Source organism: Barbus barbus (assembly GCF_936440315.1).
Source record: "Barbus barbus genome assembly, chromosome: 6".
Lineage (NCBI taxonomy): Eukaryota > Metazoa > Chordata > Actinopteri > Cypriniformes > Cyprinidae > Barbus > Barbus barbus.
This window is the reverse complement of record NC_136734.1, coordinates 23,821,278-23,840,401: the sequence shown is the minus strand read 5'-3', so window position 1 is coordinate 23,840,401 and position 19,124 is coordinate 23,821,278. Positions and strand designations below refer to the sequence as shown.

The following is a 19,124-nucleotide window of genomic DNA, read 5'->3' as shown; positions in this document are numbered from 1 at the left end:
TACATAAGAATTCGATGTTTAATTATAAAGTATATATATATATTTTATTAAGTTTGAGCTGTATTTGACCTGATGTTACCTTATGTCTTTTTGGCAAGGTACAGAATATTGTCTTTGATCAGGACCCAACCTCAGTTTTTCAAAATTCAACAGAGGGATGGCATTCTGTAAACCTAACAGATGTCTCTGATTTTTTAATATGTTAGATATGTTAGGGATAATGTAGTCAGACGGTCATTATAGCAAAATACCTTAATAAATCCACATTCAATTTTTATTTGATTTGAAATGATTTTAAGCAAGACGACAGATACTTCTGAGTCCTGATCAATATGCTGGTGCTAAAGTTGTGATAATTACTGTGACTATCTTTATTTTCCTGCAATAACTTTATCCCACTTATTCAACAGCTACATATCAAATAAATAAATACATGGAATTGGCAGTGACTCCTTGGACAACGGTCATTATTTTGAAAAATTGTTGCTGAATCACAATGTTTTTTTTGTTTTTTTGCTGAATCACAAGTAATTAATCACCAATTATCTGTCATTTTGCCACTTCTTCTATAAGACACCACTTAGTCAGTTAGATATGTTTCAAACAGTGGAGTGACTGTTCCATCTTTCCATTCAACAAGGATCTCGCCACGCTGGATGGAAGGAGACTGAGCAGTTTTCATAGGGTGCCGGGTTAGAGGAGCTCTCTCACTAGGCACCGGGGACCCTGGCAGACTGGCCTCTCCTGTCGGAGTGTAGGATTTCAGCACCACCACAGTCTTCTTCCTCCTGTGCATGAAGACAAAAAATTGATCAGTGATAAAGGGGGAAAACCATGTTGTTGAGTCATTCCTTGTTATGAAATCTCAATGAGCAAGTTCATAGATCAGTTTCACGTCAAACAAAAATCAATTCTGTCTGTATTTACAATCATAAAATTAAAGTCTTGCATTGAGAATGCCTTGAAGGTTTATTTACCAAAAAATAGAATTATCTTACCTGTTCTGGTAGATGTTAAGAGTGAGGATCACAAGCCCAAGTAACAGGGCCAAGCTGCTTAAAAGCAACATTGACATTTTCCAGGCTGTTCCTATTATTAAACACAGCAGAGTATCACAAACTATTATTCTTATTTTGTGTATCAATTACAATTTTTTTAAAACTTATTTTCTGTCATTATTCAATTTATGACTGTTTCTTTGGCTAATCACCAAAGATATGGCACCTTGTTTAGGTTTCCTCTCCTCTGTTGCCCTCATGTGGACATAAATCAGATTAACTATTCCAGGATCAGTGTGTTTTAGACATTTTGTTTGTTTAAATCATATTTCATGACTGATTTGACAATAAAACTTTTTTTTTCAGAAACAGATGAGCTCTTTCCACACTCACCATATTCTGTTGTAAACACATTAACAGAAGGTCCATCCAGCTCTACACTACTTTGAGTTTCAGCCGATGCCTCTGAAGTCTGTGTTGTTTCAGTGGACTTTAATTTGGAGGTCTGGTCATTATTCCCAGCTTATGAAAAAAAAAATATAAAGAGATTATAAAGACAGAATCATGCAATATATCATATAAATTATTAGAAGCAGAATAGACATAGTACACAAAGTTCAAATATTTTTGACCAATTAATTTTCATAAGTATATCCAAATTTTACAGAGATTGCTGGGAAGGATTTGCATTTTGTATGTCAGGTACCAAAAATAATAAATAATTCCTTTATAATTAATCAAATTAATAATTCATCATGATAACTTATTTGTGTCAGCTTGAGGCTTCCTCAGTCTTCAAATGAAAAAAAATTATGCTTCCATGACTGTTTTGATATGTCCAAATTTTACAGTACTGTGGGAACCCTAGTACAAATAGAATATGACCAGATGAGCAAGTAAAAAAAAAAAAAACACACACACACGATAGAAGATGATATGATCTGGTATAACAGATATGACAGCAGGCACTCAGCAGTTTTAACTGAAGAAGTAGATGAGATGTCATTAATCAGAATGATGGGATGGCAGAATACAACATAAAACACAGACCCATCATTAATGAAGATCTTCTAATCTACTTCTCTTACAGTGCCAATAGCGAATTTGTGTGAGGATTCGGGGTCCAGTCGAAAGTGTCTGCTGAGAATCTTGCAACACATTCTGGCTGTGATGTGTGCTGTCAGTCTCCTCGCATACCGTTTGATTAGCCAGCGTCCTCCACTTGCTGCCTTTCCCACGATCTTTGGAAAGGAAGACCTTGGAGGAATCGTGACGCACGCTCAGGTGCAGACCCTTGCTGTGTAATGTCAGGAGACCCTTTTTAGAGCAGCTCCAGGCCTGGCCTTCACGATCCTCCTCCTCAGAACTGCAAGCTTGCAGCCAAACGCTCTCATGCTCCTGGATCTGGGGTGCAGTTAAACACCCTCCTGTCTGTTGGTTGCGGATGGAGCGTGTCTCAGGGTTCCAGTGCCACTCTTGCAGAGCCGAATCTGCTCTGCACTCTTGCAGGCTTAACCTGCTGCTGACCTGACCTTCATTTACCTGTACACACTTTCTCAGCTCTTCATTCCTGATCAGGAATCCTGTAACTTCTGCAAGGAAAGGGAGATATTACCATAGCTTAAATACTACTAGGTAATATAAATTATAGGTAACAAAAAAACAAAAACAAAAAACATCTTTAATTATTTTGAACATCAAAATCCTCACATACAGTATATCTGCTGCTAGCACTATACAAACAACTTCATAGTTAGAACACCATCAATATTTAACATTATTAAATATTTACGAATTAGTAAACACAAAAAAATACATTCGTGGTGCTATAGCCTACCTACTTCGTCTTAAACTGCGATCTGTATTGTAGAAACATCATAACACATAATCGTATCCTATCTGTTTAGTAACCATCACAACTTCAATTACGAAATATAACTTTTTCAAATCTTAAATTAAGAATGCTTTTTTTTAGACAGGACGTTTCTGTAATACAGCCAAGTTAGCGACTAACATGTGTACTGACAAATAGTAGGCTAATCTAAGTCAGCATTGTTTATCGACAAACTGAATTTGTTCTACGTGTTTAAACATTAAAATAAATATATTTGTTGTTATGTATTAGCTACTGATATTACATATTCTTTACCTTGAAAAACAAGTGTTGTGAGAACAAAAGTGCAGTATCCTCTCCAAAAGACATCCATCACTGCGAGTATTGTGGCGCAATAATAACACTAAATCTAAAATGTATGATTTACAGATTACAGTTATGATCTGTTCTGATAAAGATAGCGAATAAAGTATTATTTTCCAGCACGCATGCTATTCCCCTAAAGCAAAGCAGAGAGTGAAGAGCAACAATGTTGATGCACCCGAGACGACACTGTAGCACAACAGATTTTCACTTGAGAGAAGACTGTAAATTATGGCGCATGAAGCGCAAAAGTGTTCAAAGAGTGAGTGCAGAATACTAATTAACAAGAGACTATGAAAGGCAATTAAGTGCTCTGCTGTGTTGGGGGAAAGGCATTAAATTTTAAGTTAGCTAAGGGAAACAAAACAACAACCAACTATTGTGCACATCACATATTAATGTAAAATAAGATTATTTTCAGCATAAACATTAATGGGAAAGAAATCTGAACTGTAATCTACAGATGTACAAAGAGGAAGATCATTTTATGTGGTTCAACGATTTGAATGGCATTCCATTCACGCTGAGATGACGACAGAGCTTCTGTTCTCGTTGCTATGTTGTTTCCAAGTTGGTGTTGACTGAGTCAGGCCGTATTTAAAGAGAATGGGAGCATGAACGGAAAGACTTACAGCATGTTTCCACCCATTTGTGTTTCTATGGTGCCGAACGTGTAAAATAATGCTTCGAAATGCTAGTTTTCTAGACTACCAACTGTGCGTTAAACAGTGTAGATAGTCACTGTAAAATGCCCCTTTTGAAAGTAAAATAAAAGTAGGCCTATGCTCAACCTGAAGATGATTTGTCTTTGTACCACTTTTATTGTGTTACTGAATACATTTATTAGAAGAGCAATTTTTACTCTGGCACTGATAACTGAAAAGTCACTTCTGCACAAGACAACTGCCATACAGTTTCAGTCAAAAGATATGATATATGAAAATATCACATCAAAGTGAGGACATTATTCTAGAGTAGAACTGAACTTTAAATCATACTGTAAGAATTGTGCAACAGGTAGACCACTACTACTAATCAGTAATGCTGTACATATCCTGCAAATTATTTGTTTTAATGTTAAAACAGAATCTGAATGAACAGTTTATACCATTTATAAGTCCTTTGCTCTTTACATGGTCAACAAAAGATGGCCTGGACTCCATTCTGCCCTCTGCCTCCCTCCCTCTGATGCCCATCTCTTTACATAATGAGGCCCATGCTCACTAATACTTTCACAAGTCTACATACATCTTTGAACTCTCTGACAGGCCTCTTGTGCACAAAGTCATTCATTTTCCATTGCTCTCTACAAATGCACACATACACATTGTGGTAAACAGTTTACGTGGTTATCATGTGAGTTTGACAGTTCTGTATATTGTTACATGTTAACCTTTCCTTTTCCCTTTTTTCATTAATTGTTTTTTGTTGCGTGATTGTTTTACCGCTTTTATGCTTTTTTAATAATTATTTTTTTTATTCAAGGAAATTTCAGAATTTATATTTGTAGTTTGCTTTTCAGTGAGAGGACTTGCTCAATTCTTTCAGAAGGAGGAAACTTTGTACCTCCCACAGAATGTTAACAATTAGATCTTTCACAACTAGATAACAAAAGAGATTTTCATATCTGTATGATGTAGGAGGGTTACAGGCAGCTTCTTGTTTTCCATTGTGCTGCAAAAAGTAAAATGAGGATGCTAGAATCTTGTCTTTATTTCTTGATTAACTGGTAAATAAACAATATGTGATTTTGTTTAGGCTATTTGAAAGCCTACATCTGCATTAATTCCTACTTGGCATCAGGTCTTTGTGATTACCATAGACCTAGTTTTGCCATTTCACAAGGATTTTGACAGCAAATTCTATGCACTTATCCTAAATCATCCCCATATCATATTATCACATTATCTCATCCAAATTACAGTTGAAATTAGTATCTAAATTAAACCTCTTGAGTTTTATTTTACAGCCATGAGTTCATGTTTGCAAGGGAACCAGTATATTTAAAAAACAACCACTACATGGACTGAACCCATTTGGTGGCAATTATCTAAATGTTTTACATATTCTCAGTTGGTCAGCCTTCAGTAGGGAGGAGCAGGAATCATCTATGGCAAACACTCGGTGTTAACCCTTCTGGTATTGTATATTAAGGTAACACATGACCAGAGACAATAACCATATAACTTTTGAGTTTAGAATGTAGGTCTGTCTTCACATATTCAAATGCATAGAAAGCAGATCTGCTGCCATCTGGTGGTGGGGGGGGGGGGGGGTTGGCAAGTCAAATGCAATGACTTGGTTTAACCACTAAATGGCTGTAGATTTTGTAATTAATCCCTAGTTGTTGAGAAGTTGATGATGACCTGTTTCATCGCCATCAGAAGGCCATTACTGTGCCCTTCACATCAGAATGAGGGGTAAACAGTGCTCTCTAGCTCATCCAGAAAAACCTCCTTGGTAGCTCTTTTTTCAAGAAAGATTTATTTCCTTCCACAGCACAAAGGAATTGTACATGTAAACATCCAGCATATTGAAAAACAGTGCCATGGGCCAGCAAAGTGTCTTGTCTAAAGATAGGAGCTTTGGCTTATTCCTACACAGTTCCAACCATGGTCAGTTTTCTCAGAAGAAGCTTTGCGCCAAGGGCATTCCATGTGAAGAAAGTGTTGCACGTTATTGTGTGTCTCTGGAGACAAGCTGTCATTTGGAGTACAGTGTGTCTGCCCTGATTTTTTTCAGGCTGTCCCCTAGCAATTTTGCCTGTGAAGACCTACATATTTCAAGCACAGCTTGTACTGGCATCACAGGCTGCCCAAACTTTAATATTTGACAGGGTTACTTTGCATGAATTGTTTGAAGGGGCAACAACCTCTGAACTGGATCAAGATTGTATATTAATGGGTCTTTTCACCCATTTTTTTTTTTGGATTCTTGCCTGGCAGGTCTCCTTGACATCAAATCGGATGATTTTGAAAATTGGCATGGCGACCCCATGTCAGTCCAGTCTTCAATCCATGCATCCTTCAGCAAACTCTTGTCTACCTATTAAACTTGTCATGTCAACTAAAATTATTTTAATTGTATTGAAAAATAATATATATATATATATATATATATATATATATACACAGTGCCTTGCGAAAGTATTAATACCCTTTCATTTTTTTCATGTTTTGTTTTGTTGCTGCCTTATGTTAGACTGCTTTAAATTTTATTTAATTTTTTTACTTTTTTCACACATTGATCTACACTCCATACACCATAATGACAAAGCAAAAACAGAATTGTCACAACTTTGTAAATGTATTAAAAATAAAAAATTAAATAAGTACATTGCATAGCCTATTCATATCCTACACCCTATTCATACACTTACTCAGTACTTGGTTGAATCTCCTTTACAGCCTCAAGTCTTTTGGGGTATGATGTGACAAGCTTTGCACATCAGCATTTGACAATTGTCTGCCATTCTTGTCCTCGCCTCTTCACCTCTAAAGCTCTTTCAGGTTGGATGGGGCCGACAGACATTTTCAGGTTTCTCCAGAAATGTTTGATTGTGTTATAATGCTCTTTTACCCAGTTCTGAAGTACAGAACTAACATTACATCTGAGTAAGACATATATTGCTTTCGGTTGCTTAGTTTCTGTAACTTTGTATCATGGCTTGTGTGATGCTGTGCTGTAATACTGGGTTCCTCTCATATGTCACACTCCAGGCAGGGTTTCTGCAGGATTTTTAAGCTCAAATTTAAGACTTTTTAAGTCCTGCACAAATAAAATTAATACCACATGAGCGGGTAGAGCAATGTCTATAGTACCATATTAAACTGTAAAATGACTGTAAAAAGCATAATTTACAATTCAGATACAAGTTTTCACAAAAACAAAAAGTTTTGTAAAATGATCAACTTTACATTTCAGCCTTTAAACCATTTTTAAGAAAATGGATAAGTCATAAGTATTAATAATATTGATTTGAACAATTACTATCAATAAATTATTATATAAATGAAATAAGAATTAGGGGTGTGCGAAATTGGCAAAAAATTATATCTTGATATTTTCTGGAATTTTATCGATAACGATAATTAGATGATATTTTGCTGAGTGTGTTATTGTGCTGGTATTTTTTTTGATATTCTTCATATTCTGTGTGGTCAGTTCACAGCAGTGATAGAAATGAGTCTTTTCCAACCAGTTTTATGGGCAATTTTACCTTCAAGCCATTTTTTCTAAAAGTGTGCATCATCTTTTGAGTCAAATTCTTGCATTTGGGCTATTATTACCAAGGAGATAAAATCAGTATGAACAAAATTTATCTTTGCAATGCACCTGAAGTGGCATTTAGATGTATTTACACACTCTTTACACATAGAATGCTAACCTGCAGTTACAAATGCATAAATGATGTTTTGATATTTGAAACATAAATCATTGAAAACTGAAGATACTTTACATGTGAAATTAAAACGGCCAATAGGTGGCAGCAGTAAGTCAGCGTTAATAAGTGAGTCATTGCGATTGAACCGAATCATTAAACAGTTGATTCATTCAGAAATGAAACACCGTCATGTTGCTCAGAGACACAAAACAGAGCTGTAGCTGTGTTTGGAATTAATTTTGTTGTAGAAATAGAGCAAAAGCAGGAAATATGGGGTCTAAAACGTGATATTAACTATATGAAATGATATAAATATAAGCTATTCATTTTCTGCCCCCATATCTTAAATTATGTGATGATTCTAAATGTATTTTAAGACTGAATCGTGCAGTGAATCTCATATAAGCACTAGTTTAACCTGTTAATTGATTCACTCTCTGCAGCAGGTGTCGCGTTTGGCTGCAATTTAACGGGTTTCCCAGTAAAGACAGTAAATTACATATACCAGCACAGCACCAGACTTTGAACTTGCAGAGCTCATGTTTATTCAATGAAATCATAGCCTTTTGAAGTTTAATCGTCACATTCAGCCATATTCCCCTGCTAAAAAAAAACAAAAAAACAATAGAAGCCCAATAGAAACCATCACAGAAACTCCAGTGGTTTCCATTAAAATACCATTATAAACCATTAGTTTTTCCAGTAAAAGCATTACAAAATTCCTTTTTGTAGTGTGTTTTGGGCATTTTTCCAATGGGATTTAACATCCCACCAGTAGAGTCCATCACATACCAGTAGATCCCATTTTAGTTTCCATTAAAACCAATACAATTCCCATTATAACCATTAAATCCATTACATTTTCTATTGTGTTTTGAGCAGGCTTCTATTGTTTTTTTCAGCAGGGTTGTCTGTCCGTCTCCAAATTTAAGACCTCTTGAAATCATAATTAAGACTTTCTTGTACAATTTAAGACTTTTTAAGGCCTTAAATTTGATACAACTAAATTTAAGACCTTTTAAGACCCCGCGGAAACCCTGTCCAGGATTCCCCAACAGCGCGTAATTGCGCCTCAGTCAACTAATACAGAGATATAAGACCTCAGTCAGATCACTTTACTGATGATTATGCAAACTATATAGACAGTTAAGCAGATGCAGAATATGAACGAACGCGCAAGATCTCACGCTGTTTCCCTCAGAAATCGGTTAAAGAAAACACATTACGCGGCTCAGTAGTGCACTAATGCAATGACAGCTATTATTAGGCTTGTTTGAGATGTGCCTCGCCTGAAGTGTAGGCTACAGTGAGGGCAGGAGTGAAATAAGCGCAGTCAAGATGGACAGTTCTGACCTCTCGAAGTAGATACCTAGATACCTACAAGATCAACGGCGGATATGGCCATATTCTCACTCATGTGCTGTGCTGCCATTGTGCAGTCGAGCAGCTGCTCTCCACCGGTGATAACTGCGCAATCCGACACAGCCGCCTCGCCGACAAGAGAAAAACAAATAAATAATAACATATTTTTACATAAATAAATAAAAAGTGTCTGAGTTAAGTCTGCCTTGTTCTGATGTCATGCTGACCTGTGCAAAAACTTTATTTAAAATGCTTTATTTAAAAATCTGATTTCATGTGATTGTGTATTTATTTTAAATTATGCTTGAATATTCCCAAACTATGGCAGTGCGATCCCTGTGTGAGATATTTGATTGTTGTCCTATATTATATTTCTATAAAAATCTAAAATACATGTTCTGATGTAGCTAGGCTACTGTCGATATAGTTCGCATAACCATCAGTAAAGTGTGTTACAAAGTGTGTTGGAAAGTGAAATAAAATGACCGAAATTTGCCTGTCGAATATTATAGATCGTATTTTTTCGGAAGTGAATTCTGGAAGGTGAACATGAATTATTTAATTTTTAATTACGAAAATGTGTGTGAAATATTTTGAACTGAAATATCCACAGCTTAAATAAACAACTATGTTAAATTTCAGGACCTAAAAATGCAAGTCCTGGAAATACAAGGCATTAAAATGCAAGCACTGTTAATTGCAATACATCTTTTTTGTCGATTTGTGGAATTCATCATGCTTTATGTTTCAAAAATTATTGTCATTATTCTGCTTAGTCCAATAGGTAGCTAAATTTGTCTGCACACTGCAATAAATAAAAAACAAACTGACCAAAAAAGGTCTAGCAAAAATCAAATTATTTATTTTTCATATGCAAAAGTGAAAAAGTGACAAAAGTGCAAAATGTATTAAAAACAGGTCAGAGAGCAGACGTTTCAGCCCATGCTTTCTTCGGTGCTCCTTATTCTGCTTCCATACTGCTACCAGCAAACTTTACTTTTGGGATGGTACCTCTGCAGGTGATGAGCAGAGCATGGTTTCCTTCAAACATGATGCTAGAATCAAGGTTCATCAGACCAGAGAATATTATTTTTCACAGTCTGAGAGTCCTTAAGATGACAGCAAAAATGTAAAAAACAAAACAAAAAAAACTCTAACATTGATAAACGTCTCTTGTGCTATTTGTAACTCTAAGAATGAAGATACATTTTTCTCATGTTATTTGTATATTATTTTTTTCTTTCTACATATTTGCTATGTCACACTATAGGACACAATTTTTATTTGTGAACTACCTCCACACACACACAGTGACATACATAAAGAAAAATAGAAACAAACAAACAAAGAATCAAATTAATTTCAAAAATAAATACACGGAATACAGTATTACAGCCCGCTGCTGATGCGAACGTTTTTTTAAAACGTTTCAGACGCTCAGAACTTTGCGTCACTCCGTGAACCGCAGATAACTGTGACGTTCTACACACGTCTGCCCCGTCACTATGGCTGCAAGAGACGCGAGATGGTGAAAGCTTGCTTTGATGCAATTAGTATATCCTTAATACCTCTTATCTGCCGTTCTTTAGTCTAATAACAGAAACGGCGTATGTCATTTTCATATTTGGAGCCATTTAGTTCAGTATTTGCTCTGAAACGAAGAGGATTAACAGGAGAACCCATCAGCTGCTGTCGGTCAGGGTCGGTAGCTGCTTAGATTTATGTTACGTTATATGCATGTATCACTCCCAATTACATGGTATATAATAATTGTTGAGGTTAATTAAATGTCAGTGCTGTTATTGTAAAAGAAGCAGTAGCCTATTTCATATTTCACATCTTGCTGTCAAGAGACCATCCATCTGGACTTGCTGCTACAATCCGATTTAATGCAGTGCAACGCAACTGTTAGTTTGAACCGCTTTAAATTCACTGTGTCAGGAAACTCTTCACAGCTGATTTCCATGTCCTGCCTTGTCTTTCAGAAACGACATCTCTAGTTTATAAAGTAAACAAGCGGCACTCTTCCAAAAAAAAATGGCGAAAATGTACCACAAAGAGAAAAGCATTCCGATAAAGAGCAGCGCGTCGGCGCTCTACAACAACCTGAGCGTCCTGCGCATCGCGCCGCGATGTCTCACCTATTTCACGGTGGTTCACGCCAACGTGGTGAACATGGTCAGCGCCTCCTGGGACGGGCTGAATTATTCCCACCGACAGCTGCAGTCTAAAGAGGGCAACGTGGCCACAAGCTCCTCACTTATCATGCAGGTAAGAAGACTACAGTACCATTTGAGTCCTAATAAAGACTTATGATTGTACTGGTTTATTGCAGTTTTGCCTACAATGTCTAAATGCTGTCACTTTTTTGTCTGACAGGCTGCCTGGTGTGTCCTGCCCTCAAGAGATCTTCTTGTTCTCACCTCACAGAAGGGGATCCAGGTGGGTCAAGTGTCATGCCAGGCTACTAAAATAGTTTATTTGCTCAGTAAACATGACTTGAACTGTGTTTTTTCATCAGATATATGAATCAGATGGATCAATTATGGTCTATTGGCATGCACTGGACACGCCAGAGACCCCTACTGGTCAGTGCACACTTCTGTGTCTCTGTAAACACAGTAAATGTGTTCATTCTTTTTCTTTCTTCATTTTCACACCCTTTAACTGTGGGAAATAGGTTGTGACTACTGTGTACCTGTCTGACATTGTTGTAATTTTCCAGCGAAGGCAGTGTTTGCCCGAGGAATTGCAGCGGTGCGGGAAAAATATATTTGTGTAGGTGAGCGGCTTCATCTGTCAGCAGTGGCTATATAGGGTACTGTTCTAATCTATTTACATATTAGCTTAGTATGTGCACTAAATGTGCCCTTTTAAATTCCTCACACTTCCTTCAGGAGTCTCATCTGGCTCAGTGCTGGTGTTCGACGTTCCCAGTAAAGGCAGTAACATCACCCTGTCTGAGGTTTTGGAGGAACATAAAGAGGCAATCACAGACATTGCCTCTGAGTGCTCAGGCAGTCTGGTATTAACTTACAGTAACTTTCATATAAGTGTTATTTTTGTAAACCATAGGGCAAATGCTATTTATAGTTTGTTTTTGTTTTTTCTTCAGTTGGTTTAACTTACTGTTTTACTAGGTTTTTTTGGTTTAAGTCAAGTGTTTTATTATTAAATTAATTTCTTTTTTAGGAGTGCATTGCAGATTTAGTTAGTGCGGATGACTCTGGCCTCCTCTGTGTGTGGAAATCAGGAGAAGATTTTCAACTGCTCAACAAGATCCCTGGTTTTGAGTATGTTGGGAATTAACACCCACTATACAAGAGACAATGGGTTTCATTCATGAAACGTTCGCAAATATATTAGTATATTCTGAAAAATGTGCACATAAGGTGGACCTTCCTGAAAAATTTCCCCTGGATTCACGAACAGTTTTTAAACCTCAGAATTGAGGTTCGTCTACACCAGTGGTCTCAAACGCAATTCCTGGAGGGCCACAGCTCTGCAGTGTTTAGCTCCAACCAGCTCCAAATCACACCTGCTTGGAAGTTATCCTGAAGACCTTGATTAGCTGGTTCATGCGTGTTTGATTAGGGTTGGAGCTAAACTGTGCAGAGCTGTGGCCCTCCAGGAATTGAGTTTGAGACCAATGATCTACACACTTATTGATTATTAGTAAAATCCCTGCTTATAAATTACAACACGATTTTATGTGTACAGAATCCTGTAGGATCAATTGGATCCCCTCCTCAGGTTTGCCTCCAATATATTACATGAATGCAAAATAGTAAACGGCCATATTCCTAATAAAAATTTTATAATTAAAGTGTTAAGCGTGCAGACTAATGCTAATGCTCAAAATAATAGTGTTCTATGATAAATCAAAAACTGACTTGTCTCGTTTTTGTTTACCAGTGAAATTTATTTTACACCTACCTTGGATAACTAATTCATTGATTTAGTTATTTAATTTAGTGATTAAATATTATTATGGTAAGTCTGATCAAAATGCAATGCCATAAGTTTATCTAAACCTTTTCATTAATCTGAAAATTCACATCAGAGTGACTTTACAAACGATTTACACAAAAACTCATGTGCCTGTACACATCTGCTTGTGTTTCATGAAAGAGGCCCGCTATACTTTTGCCACTACATCATTAATATAATATGTATATATGTATCTCTCAGCACAAGTTGTTCTTCGGTAAAACTCTGGAAGGGTACAGTCATCGCAGGCTATGGGACGGGACAGATCCGTCTGTATGAGGGGGTCACAGGTATACTGCATGCAGAGGTCAATGCCCATGCACGCTGGATCTACTCACTGGACATCGCCCCATTCACTGGACTGGTGAGAGAAGAATTATGTATACACTCTGTATGTTGCACAGTTAATGTAACTATACATATGTGACCCTGGACCACAAAACCAGTCATAAGTGTCAATTTTCCATTGAGAATTGAGATTTGTACATCATCTGAAAGCTAAATAAATAATCCATTGATGTATGGTTTGTTAGGATAGGACAATATTTTGCTGAGATACAACTATTTGAAAATCTGGATTCTGAGGGTGTAAAAAAAATCTAAATATTGAGAAAATTGCCTTTAAAGTTGTCCAAATGAAGTTCTTAGCAATGCATATTACTAATCAAAAAATAAGTTTTGATATATTTACAGTAGGATGTTTACAAAATATCTTCATAGAACATGATCTTTACTTAATATCCTAATGATTTTTGGCATAAAAGAAAAATAAATAATTTTGACCCATACAATGTAAATTTGGCTATTGCTACAAATATACCCCAGCGACTTAAGACTGGTTTTGTTTTTTAAGTAGTAATTAAGAACACAAATAGTCTTAACTAAGAAGTTGTTGTATTCAGATGTATTTTATTATAAATGTTATTATTTTATTATGGTTTGTTTATTTATTTATAATGGTGAACTCTCTTATACTGATACTGTTTTCCTTTGTTCAATGATAAAGCTGATCTCTGCAGCAGAAGACTCCTGGGTAAGAGTGTGGCATCTGAGCTTGACTCCAGAGACTAATAGTGTCGAGGTAAAAACCACTCACAGACAAAAACAGTACACTACTGTTCAAAAGTTTGTAGTCAGTCAGATTTTTTTTGAAAGAATTTATTTATATTACTCAACAAGATGCATTAAATTGATCAAAAGTGACAGCAAACACATTTATAAAGTTAATGTTATCTCTAATTCAAGTAAATGCTATTTATTAGTTAACTTTTAACTTTGTTCAAAGAATCTTGAAAAAAGTATCTGTTTCTACAAAAGTATTAAGCAGCAAATTTATTTTCAACAATGATAATAATAATAATAAATGTTTCTTGAGCAGCAAATCAGCATATTAGAATGATTCTGCAAGATCATGTGACTCTGAAGACTGGAATAATGGTGAAAATGTCAGCTTTGCCATAACACAAATAAATGACTATTTATTAAAAATTAATAATATTTTACAATATTACTGTTGGTGAGCATAGAAGACTTTCACAAACATTAAAAATCTTACCAACCCCAAACTTTTGATTGGTTTAGTACATGCACTAAAACTGCATTAGTAGTTTCATTAAATGAACATTCGTTGCAAAGCATTTTGTGTGTTCAGCTAATGTCCCGCATTTTTCTCTGCCCTTTCTAGATTGAGCACATGTACAATGAGTGTGTAACTGATACACAGATCTGTGGAGCCAAGTTCTGTGACAGGGACGGCTACGCCTTTGCAGTGACCGGCTATGACTTGAGTGAGATCATCCGCTACACACAAGCCTAGTCAGGAATACAGCCTGCACTTCTAGGACATTCCCATTGGTCATATGAGGATCAATTGCAGAAGGAAGGTCATGTCTTGACAGTATATTGGTGAATATGTTGCTGTACAGTCATGATTGGCAGGGTCAGGCTGGAGTGAATGTTACCCTAAAATCATCTTCTAACATCTTGGGCACTAAAAAGCCACACTTGAACCAGGTGACTGTGTTTAGTATGGTATGTCTACGTGTCTATATGGCATGTCTACAGTGCAAAATACTGTTTTGTGGTCTGATATTAAGGTAAAATACATAACATTGGTTATACAGAATATGTAGATCTCAAAACGAAGCATTAAAATGTTAGAAGGGGTTGTTCTTTGAGTGTTTTGTTTCTCACATAATTTGTTTAGTAAATGAATTAGAAATTTAGTATTGTTTAGAAATTGTCTTAAACTATTTCTTTGAACTAATTGAACAATTTTGGATGTGCAATTGAATCAGATGGCATGTAATCATATTTGTGGTTACAAAATAGTTTGTAAAGTATTTATTCATTATAAATATTATGAATTTTAAATACAGCAGAGGCTATTTTTTCCAAGTGGAATTATAATGTTCTTTATATTTGTCTAGGAACAAAAGCATTGTATCTAGCTTGATGTTAAATCACATATTTTATATTTTGTGTTGTTGTCATAGTTTTGGCTGTTTTCTGTTTATATTTAAACAGTTGTCAAAAAAAAAAAAAAAATTACTCACTTTTATTGCAATTAGAAATGTGTACCAGTAGATGGCAATAGATCTTATATCTTTTCAACATTGATATACTTGTCTTTTTTAGCATTTCTGTCTTTTGAGATCAGAATTAGCATATTTAATTCAAGCACAAGTGCGTTCAGTTGCATTGATTTATATAAAAACATCTATGAAGCATATCACAGAACATATTAGAACATATCCAGCACTCATTTCTATTCAAAATGTAAAAAATATCTGAACATAAACTGAGGATGTCTAAATTGCCTAAAATGACCTGGCTTGAAAATTATTTGTAGATCCTGGAGGCAAGCTACATTAGCTTCAGCATGGATGAAAACACAGTCAAAACCCAGATGTTTTAGGCCATTTAGAAATTCCTACCAGGACACTATTCAAAAAAAGAGGACGTATGGTCACCCTACCTGTGTGCAGTGGGTTTTAATGGTTCTCAGGGTTATTAAGGCATGAAATGAATAGAAAATAATTTAGATCAGCTTCATGACAATTTTATTTTAAGAGTAAATTTGTAAATAAGCAGCATTTTTGTCCATGTCTGTAGTAATACATTCATCACCATTAACTTTTGTTTCTTTGTGCCTCTCTGTTAAGCTATAAAAGAAGAGTTTGATTGTCAGATGTGTCCTTCATGCACCTGCCATGAGGCCCTGATGAGTCCTTGTCCTTGATTTACAGCCTGTTTTCACACTGTAAAGTTCTGTTGTCATTACATCGTTCATCTATGCAGGTTCCTGTTTTTATAGGTCAAAGCAGAACACCAGAGGAATGCAGATTATCATGTCAAGCTGTTTTATCAGTAACCCACTAAAATATCTGCAATACTCATTTGACTGTATTTTCCCCATAATATTTATGTCCATAATTCTGTTGTTCCTTCATAGTATTATCCACACATGACCTCCCGTTCCTGCTTGTTGTTGATAGAACCCCATGGACTCTTATGTAAGACTTTTAACTTTGTCCTATGGATGTTATGAAGAGAGGGTGAATATCAATGACACAGAGGGACAGACCTAATGGGTAGAGAATAGACTGCTGACCGTCAAATTTGATGGTGGACAGAGAGGGAGGGAGTCTAGAGAGTGTCAATGAGACCTCCACTGGCTGTAGGATTAATGGAATTATGTAACGCTGCCATGCAGCACTGGAGCACAACTAGATGTGTTTAAGGTCATTGTGTTTAGCGGGACCTGTGGTAATAAAAACTATGGCTGGTCTACAGGCCATGTAAAATTCAATAGTGCTCTACAGACACGTCAGATCTGTGGGCTCTGGGGATGGGGGACTGTCAGTCGGCGTGGCACGATGCAGTTCCAGAGGACAGAAGACATTTACTTATTACACTTAAGCGGAAGTAATAAAATTAAAATAATTTTCTATGCGTATCATGTGATGTTTCTTCTATTATGGCCACTTTTGTTTCCAAGGAATTTATTTTTATTATAAAATTTCAGTTTCTCTCTTTTTGTTATAAGGTTACATTAAAACTGTCTAGAAAACTTTTTCCTTTTTTTTTTTTTATTGTACTCTTCACTCAGACACTAAATCTGTAATTTCCGGTCAAGAGGTAATGTCAAATCATGCAGAAATGCAATTTTATCAACAAAAATCTTTAAATCTCTTCAAATTTAACACATCAGTGTGTGAATAAATGGAAATTATATTATGTTGGAAATGACAAAATTCACAGAATTCTCTTTGGATTTATGCTTATACATTGTTTGAATTTAAAATGGGTTTTAAGAATGTAAAAGTCATTATAAAATGAAAGCTCCCTCTATTTTCTATATGCATTGATCTTTTTGTGATTCTTTCATTCCTCAAGGTAATATAGTTTTTAGTGATATTTTGAAAAAAAAATTCCGTTCTCCATTTTTATTTGAGTTAAAGTCATTTTTTTTGTTTTTGCTATTTTTATTATTGTTTTTTTTTAATGTCTATAGTTTTTATTAATTGGTTTTGTTTGTAGTTATTTTAGTAAATCAAGGTTTTTTAAAATTCTATGTTTCAGTAAGCCTTTATTTCAAATAAATAAATAAATCATAGCTTAATCTTGATTTGACCCATGAAAACAATAGACTTGTTTCTGGTACTATATGCAGGTCCCACCCTACATTTTTCTTCTTTCACTCAGATACGTCACTATACAAAATAAAAAAATCTTCAGATTATAAAATGTAAGAAAGAGATGGTTCTTTAAAGAACCTTTGACTGAATGTTTTTTTGTGGAACCAAAAATGGTTCTTCTATGGCATCGCTTGAAGAACCTTTTGAAGCACCTTTATTTTTAAGAGTGTAGATAGCATAACAAATGTTTAAACAGAGAAATTTTACACTTTTATCCACTAAATGAGCTCATTTCAAATTTGATGCCTGCTACAGGTCTCAAAAAAGGGCTGAAAAAGCAAGAAATTTAGAAAAGATTCAGCTGGGAGAAGATCTATCAACTAATTAAGTTAATTGACATCAGGTCTGTAACATGATTAGCTATAAAAGGGATCTTCGAGAGGCAGAAGTAAAAATGGGCAGAGGCTCTCCAATCTGTGAAAGAGTGCATCAAAAGATTGCGGAATACTTTAAAAACAACGGTCCTCAGCGTCACATTGCAAAGGCTTTGCAAATCTCATCATTTACAGTGCATAACATCATCAAAAGAATCAGAGAAACTGGAGAAATCTCTGTGCGTAAGGGACAAGGCCAAAGACCTTTGTTGGATGCCTGTGGTCTTCGGGCCCTTAGACAACACTGCGTCACTCATCAGCATGATTCTGTCTTTGACATTACTAAGGAATACTTGGGGCCCAGGAATACTTCCAGAAACCACTGTCGGTAAACACAATCCGCCGTGCTATCTGCAGATTCCAACTAAAGGTCTATCATGCAAAAAGGAAGCCATATGTGAACATGGTCCAGAAGCACCGTCATGTCAATTTAAAATGGATTGTTTCAAAGTGGAAAAGTGTTCTATGGTCAGACGAATCCAAATTTGACATTCTTGTTGGAAATCACGGACGCCATGTCCTCCGGGCAAAAGAGGAGGGAGACCTTCCAGCGTGTTATCAGCGTTCAGTTCAAAAGCCAGCATCTCTGATGGTATGGGGGTGCATAAGTGCATACGGTATGGGCAGCTTGCATGTTTTGGAAGGCACTATGAATGCTGAAAAGTATATAAAGGTTTTGGAGCAACATATGCTCCCCTCCAGGCGACGTCTATTTCAGGGAAGGCCTTGTAGATTTCAGCAGGACAATGCAAACTCAGAAACTCATAATTCGATGCCCAGACATCTTCAAACTGTTTTGAAAAGAAGAGGAGATGCTACACCATGGTAAACATGCCCCTGTCCCTGTTCTTTTCGTTTTTATTTTATTCAAATTTAAAAAACCTTCCAATATTTCCGGAATTTGGGTTGTATTTTCTCATGGTCCACAGGGTCAGAAGTGCACATTAGTTGAAGAAACGTGCATAAATGAGGCACTGTCATACTTATTTTGACTTGACCGTTACACACGGACACATTGTTTTATCTTTAATTAGCTATGGGATTTAAATAAACATGCATTAGTTGCTTTGTTCTGGCTTCCATACTTGGTATTATAAGACCATAGACCAATAGAGACCA

At 35.9% G+C, this 19,124-nt stretch overlaps 1 protein-coding gene across 2 annotated transcripts; it reads left to right on the top strand.

Annotated features, from left to right (window-relative positions):
* The first annotated feature begins 7,751 nt into the window (after positions 1–7,751).
* On the top strand, positions 7,752–16,118 carry LOC306871522 (WD repeat-containing protein 54-like). 2 transcript variants are annotated; one of them, XM_079419536.1, is made up of 10 exons: positions 7,752–7,863; positions 10,927–11,212; positions 11,321–11,383; positions 11,463–11,529; positions 11,667–11,723; positions 11,839–11,966; positions 12,134–12,234; positions 13,133–13,295; positions 13,938–14,012; positions 14,616–16,061. In XM_079419536.1, the coding sequence occupies exons 2-10, from the start codon at positions 10,979–10,981 to the stop codon at positions 14,745–14,747; spliced, it is 1,020 nt and encodes a 339-aa protein (XP_079275662.1). In that variant the 5' UTR covers positions 7,752–7,863; positions 10,927–10,978; the 3' UTR covers positions 14,748–16,061. The 2 variants fall into 2 exon arrangements, with proteins under 2 accessions (XP_079275662.1, XP_079275661.1); XM_079419535.1 differs by lacking the exon at positions 7,752–7,863 and adding an exon at positions 10,408–10,642 and having other exon boundaries at positions 14,616–16,118.
* The last annotated feature ends 3,006 nt before the right edge of the window (positions 16,119–19,124 follow it).

Excerpts from the sequence above, each read along its gene's own strand:
- LOC306871522 (XM_079419535.1), top strand. The coding sequence starts at position 10,979 with ATGGCGAAAATGTACCACAAAGAGAAAAGCATTCCGATAAAGAGCAGC. Across the intron at positions 11,213-11,320 it reads GCTCCTCACTTATCATGCAG|GCTGCCTGGTGTGTCCTGCC; the intron begins GTAAGAAGACTA and ends TTTGTCTGACAG. Across the intron at positions 12,235-13,132 it reads AACAAGATCCCTGGTTTTGA|CACAAGTTGTTCTTCGGTAA; the intron begins GTATGTTGGGAA and ends TGTATCTCTCAG.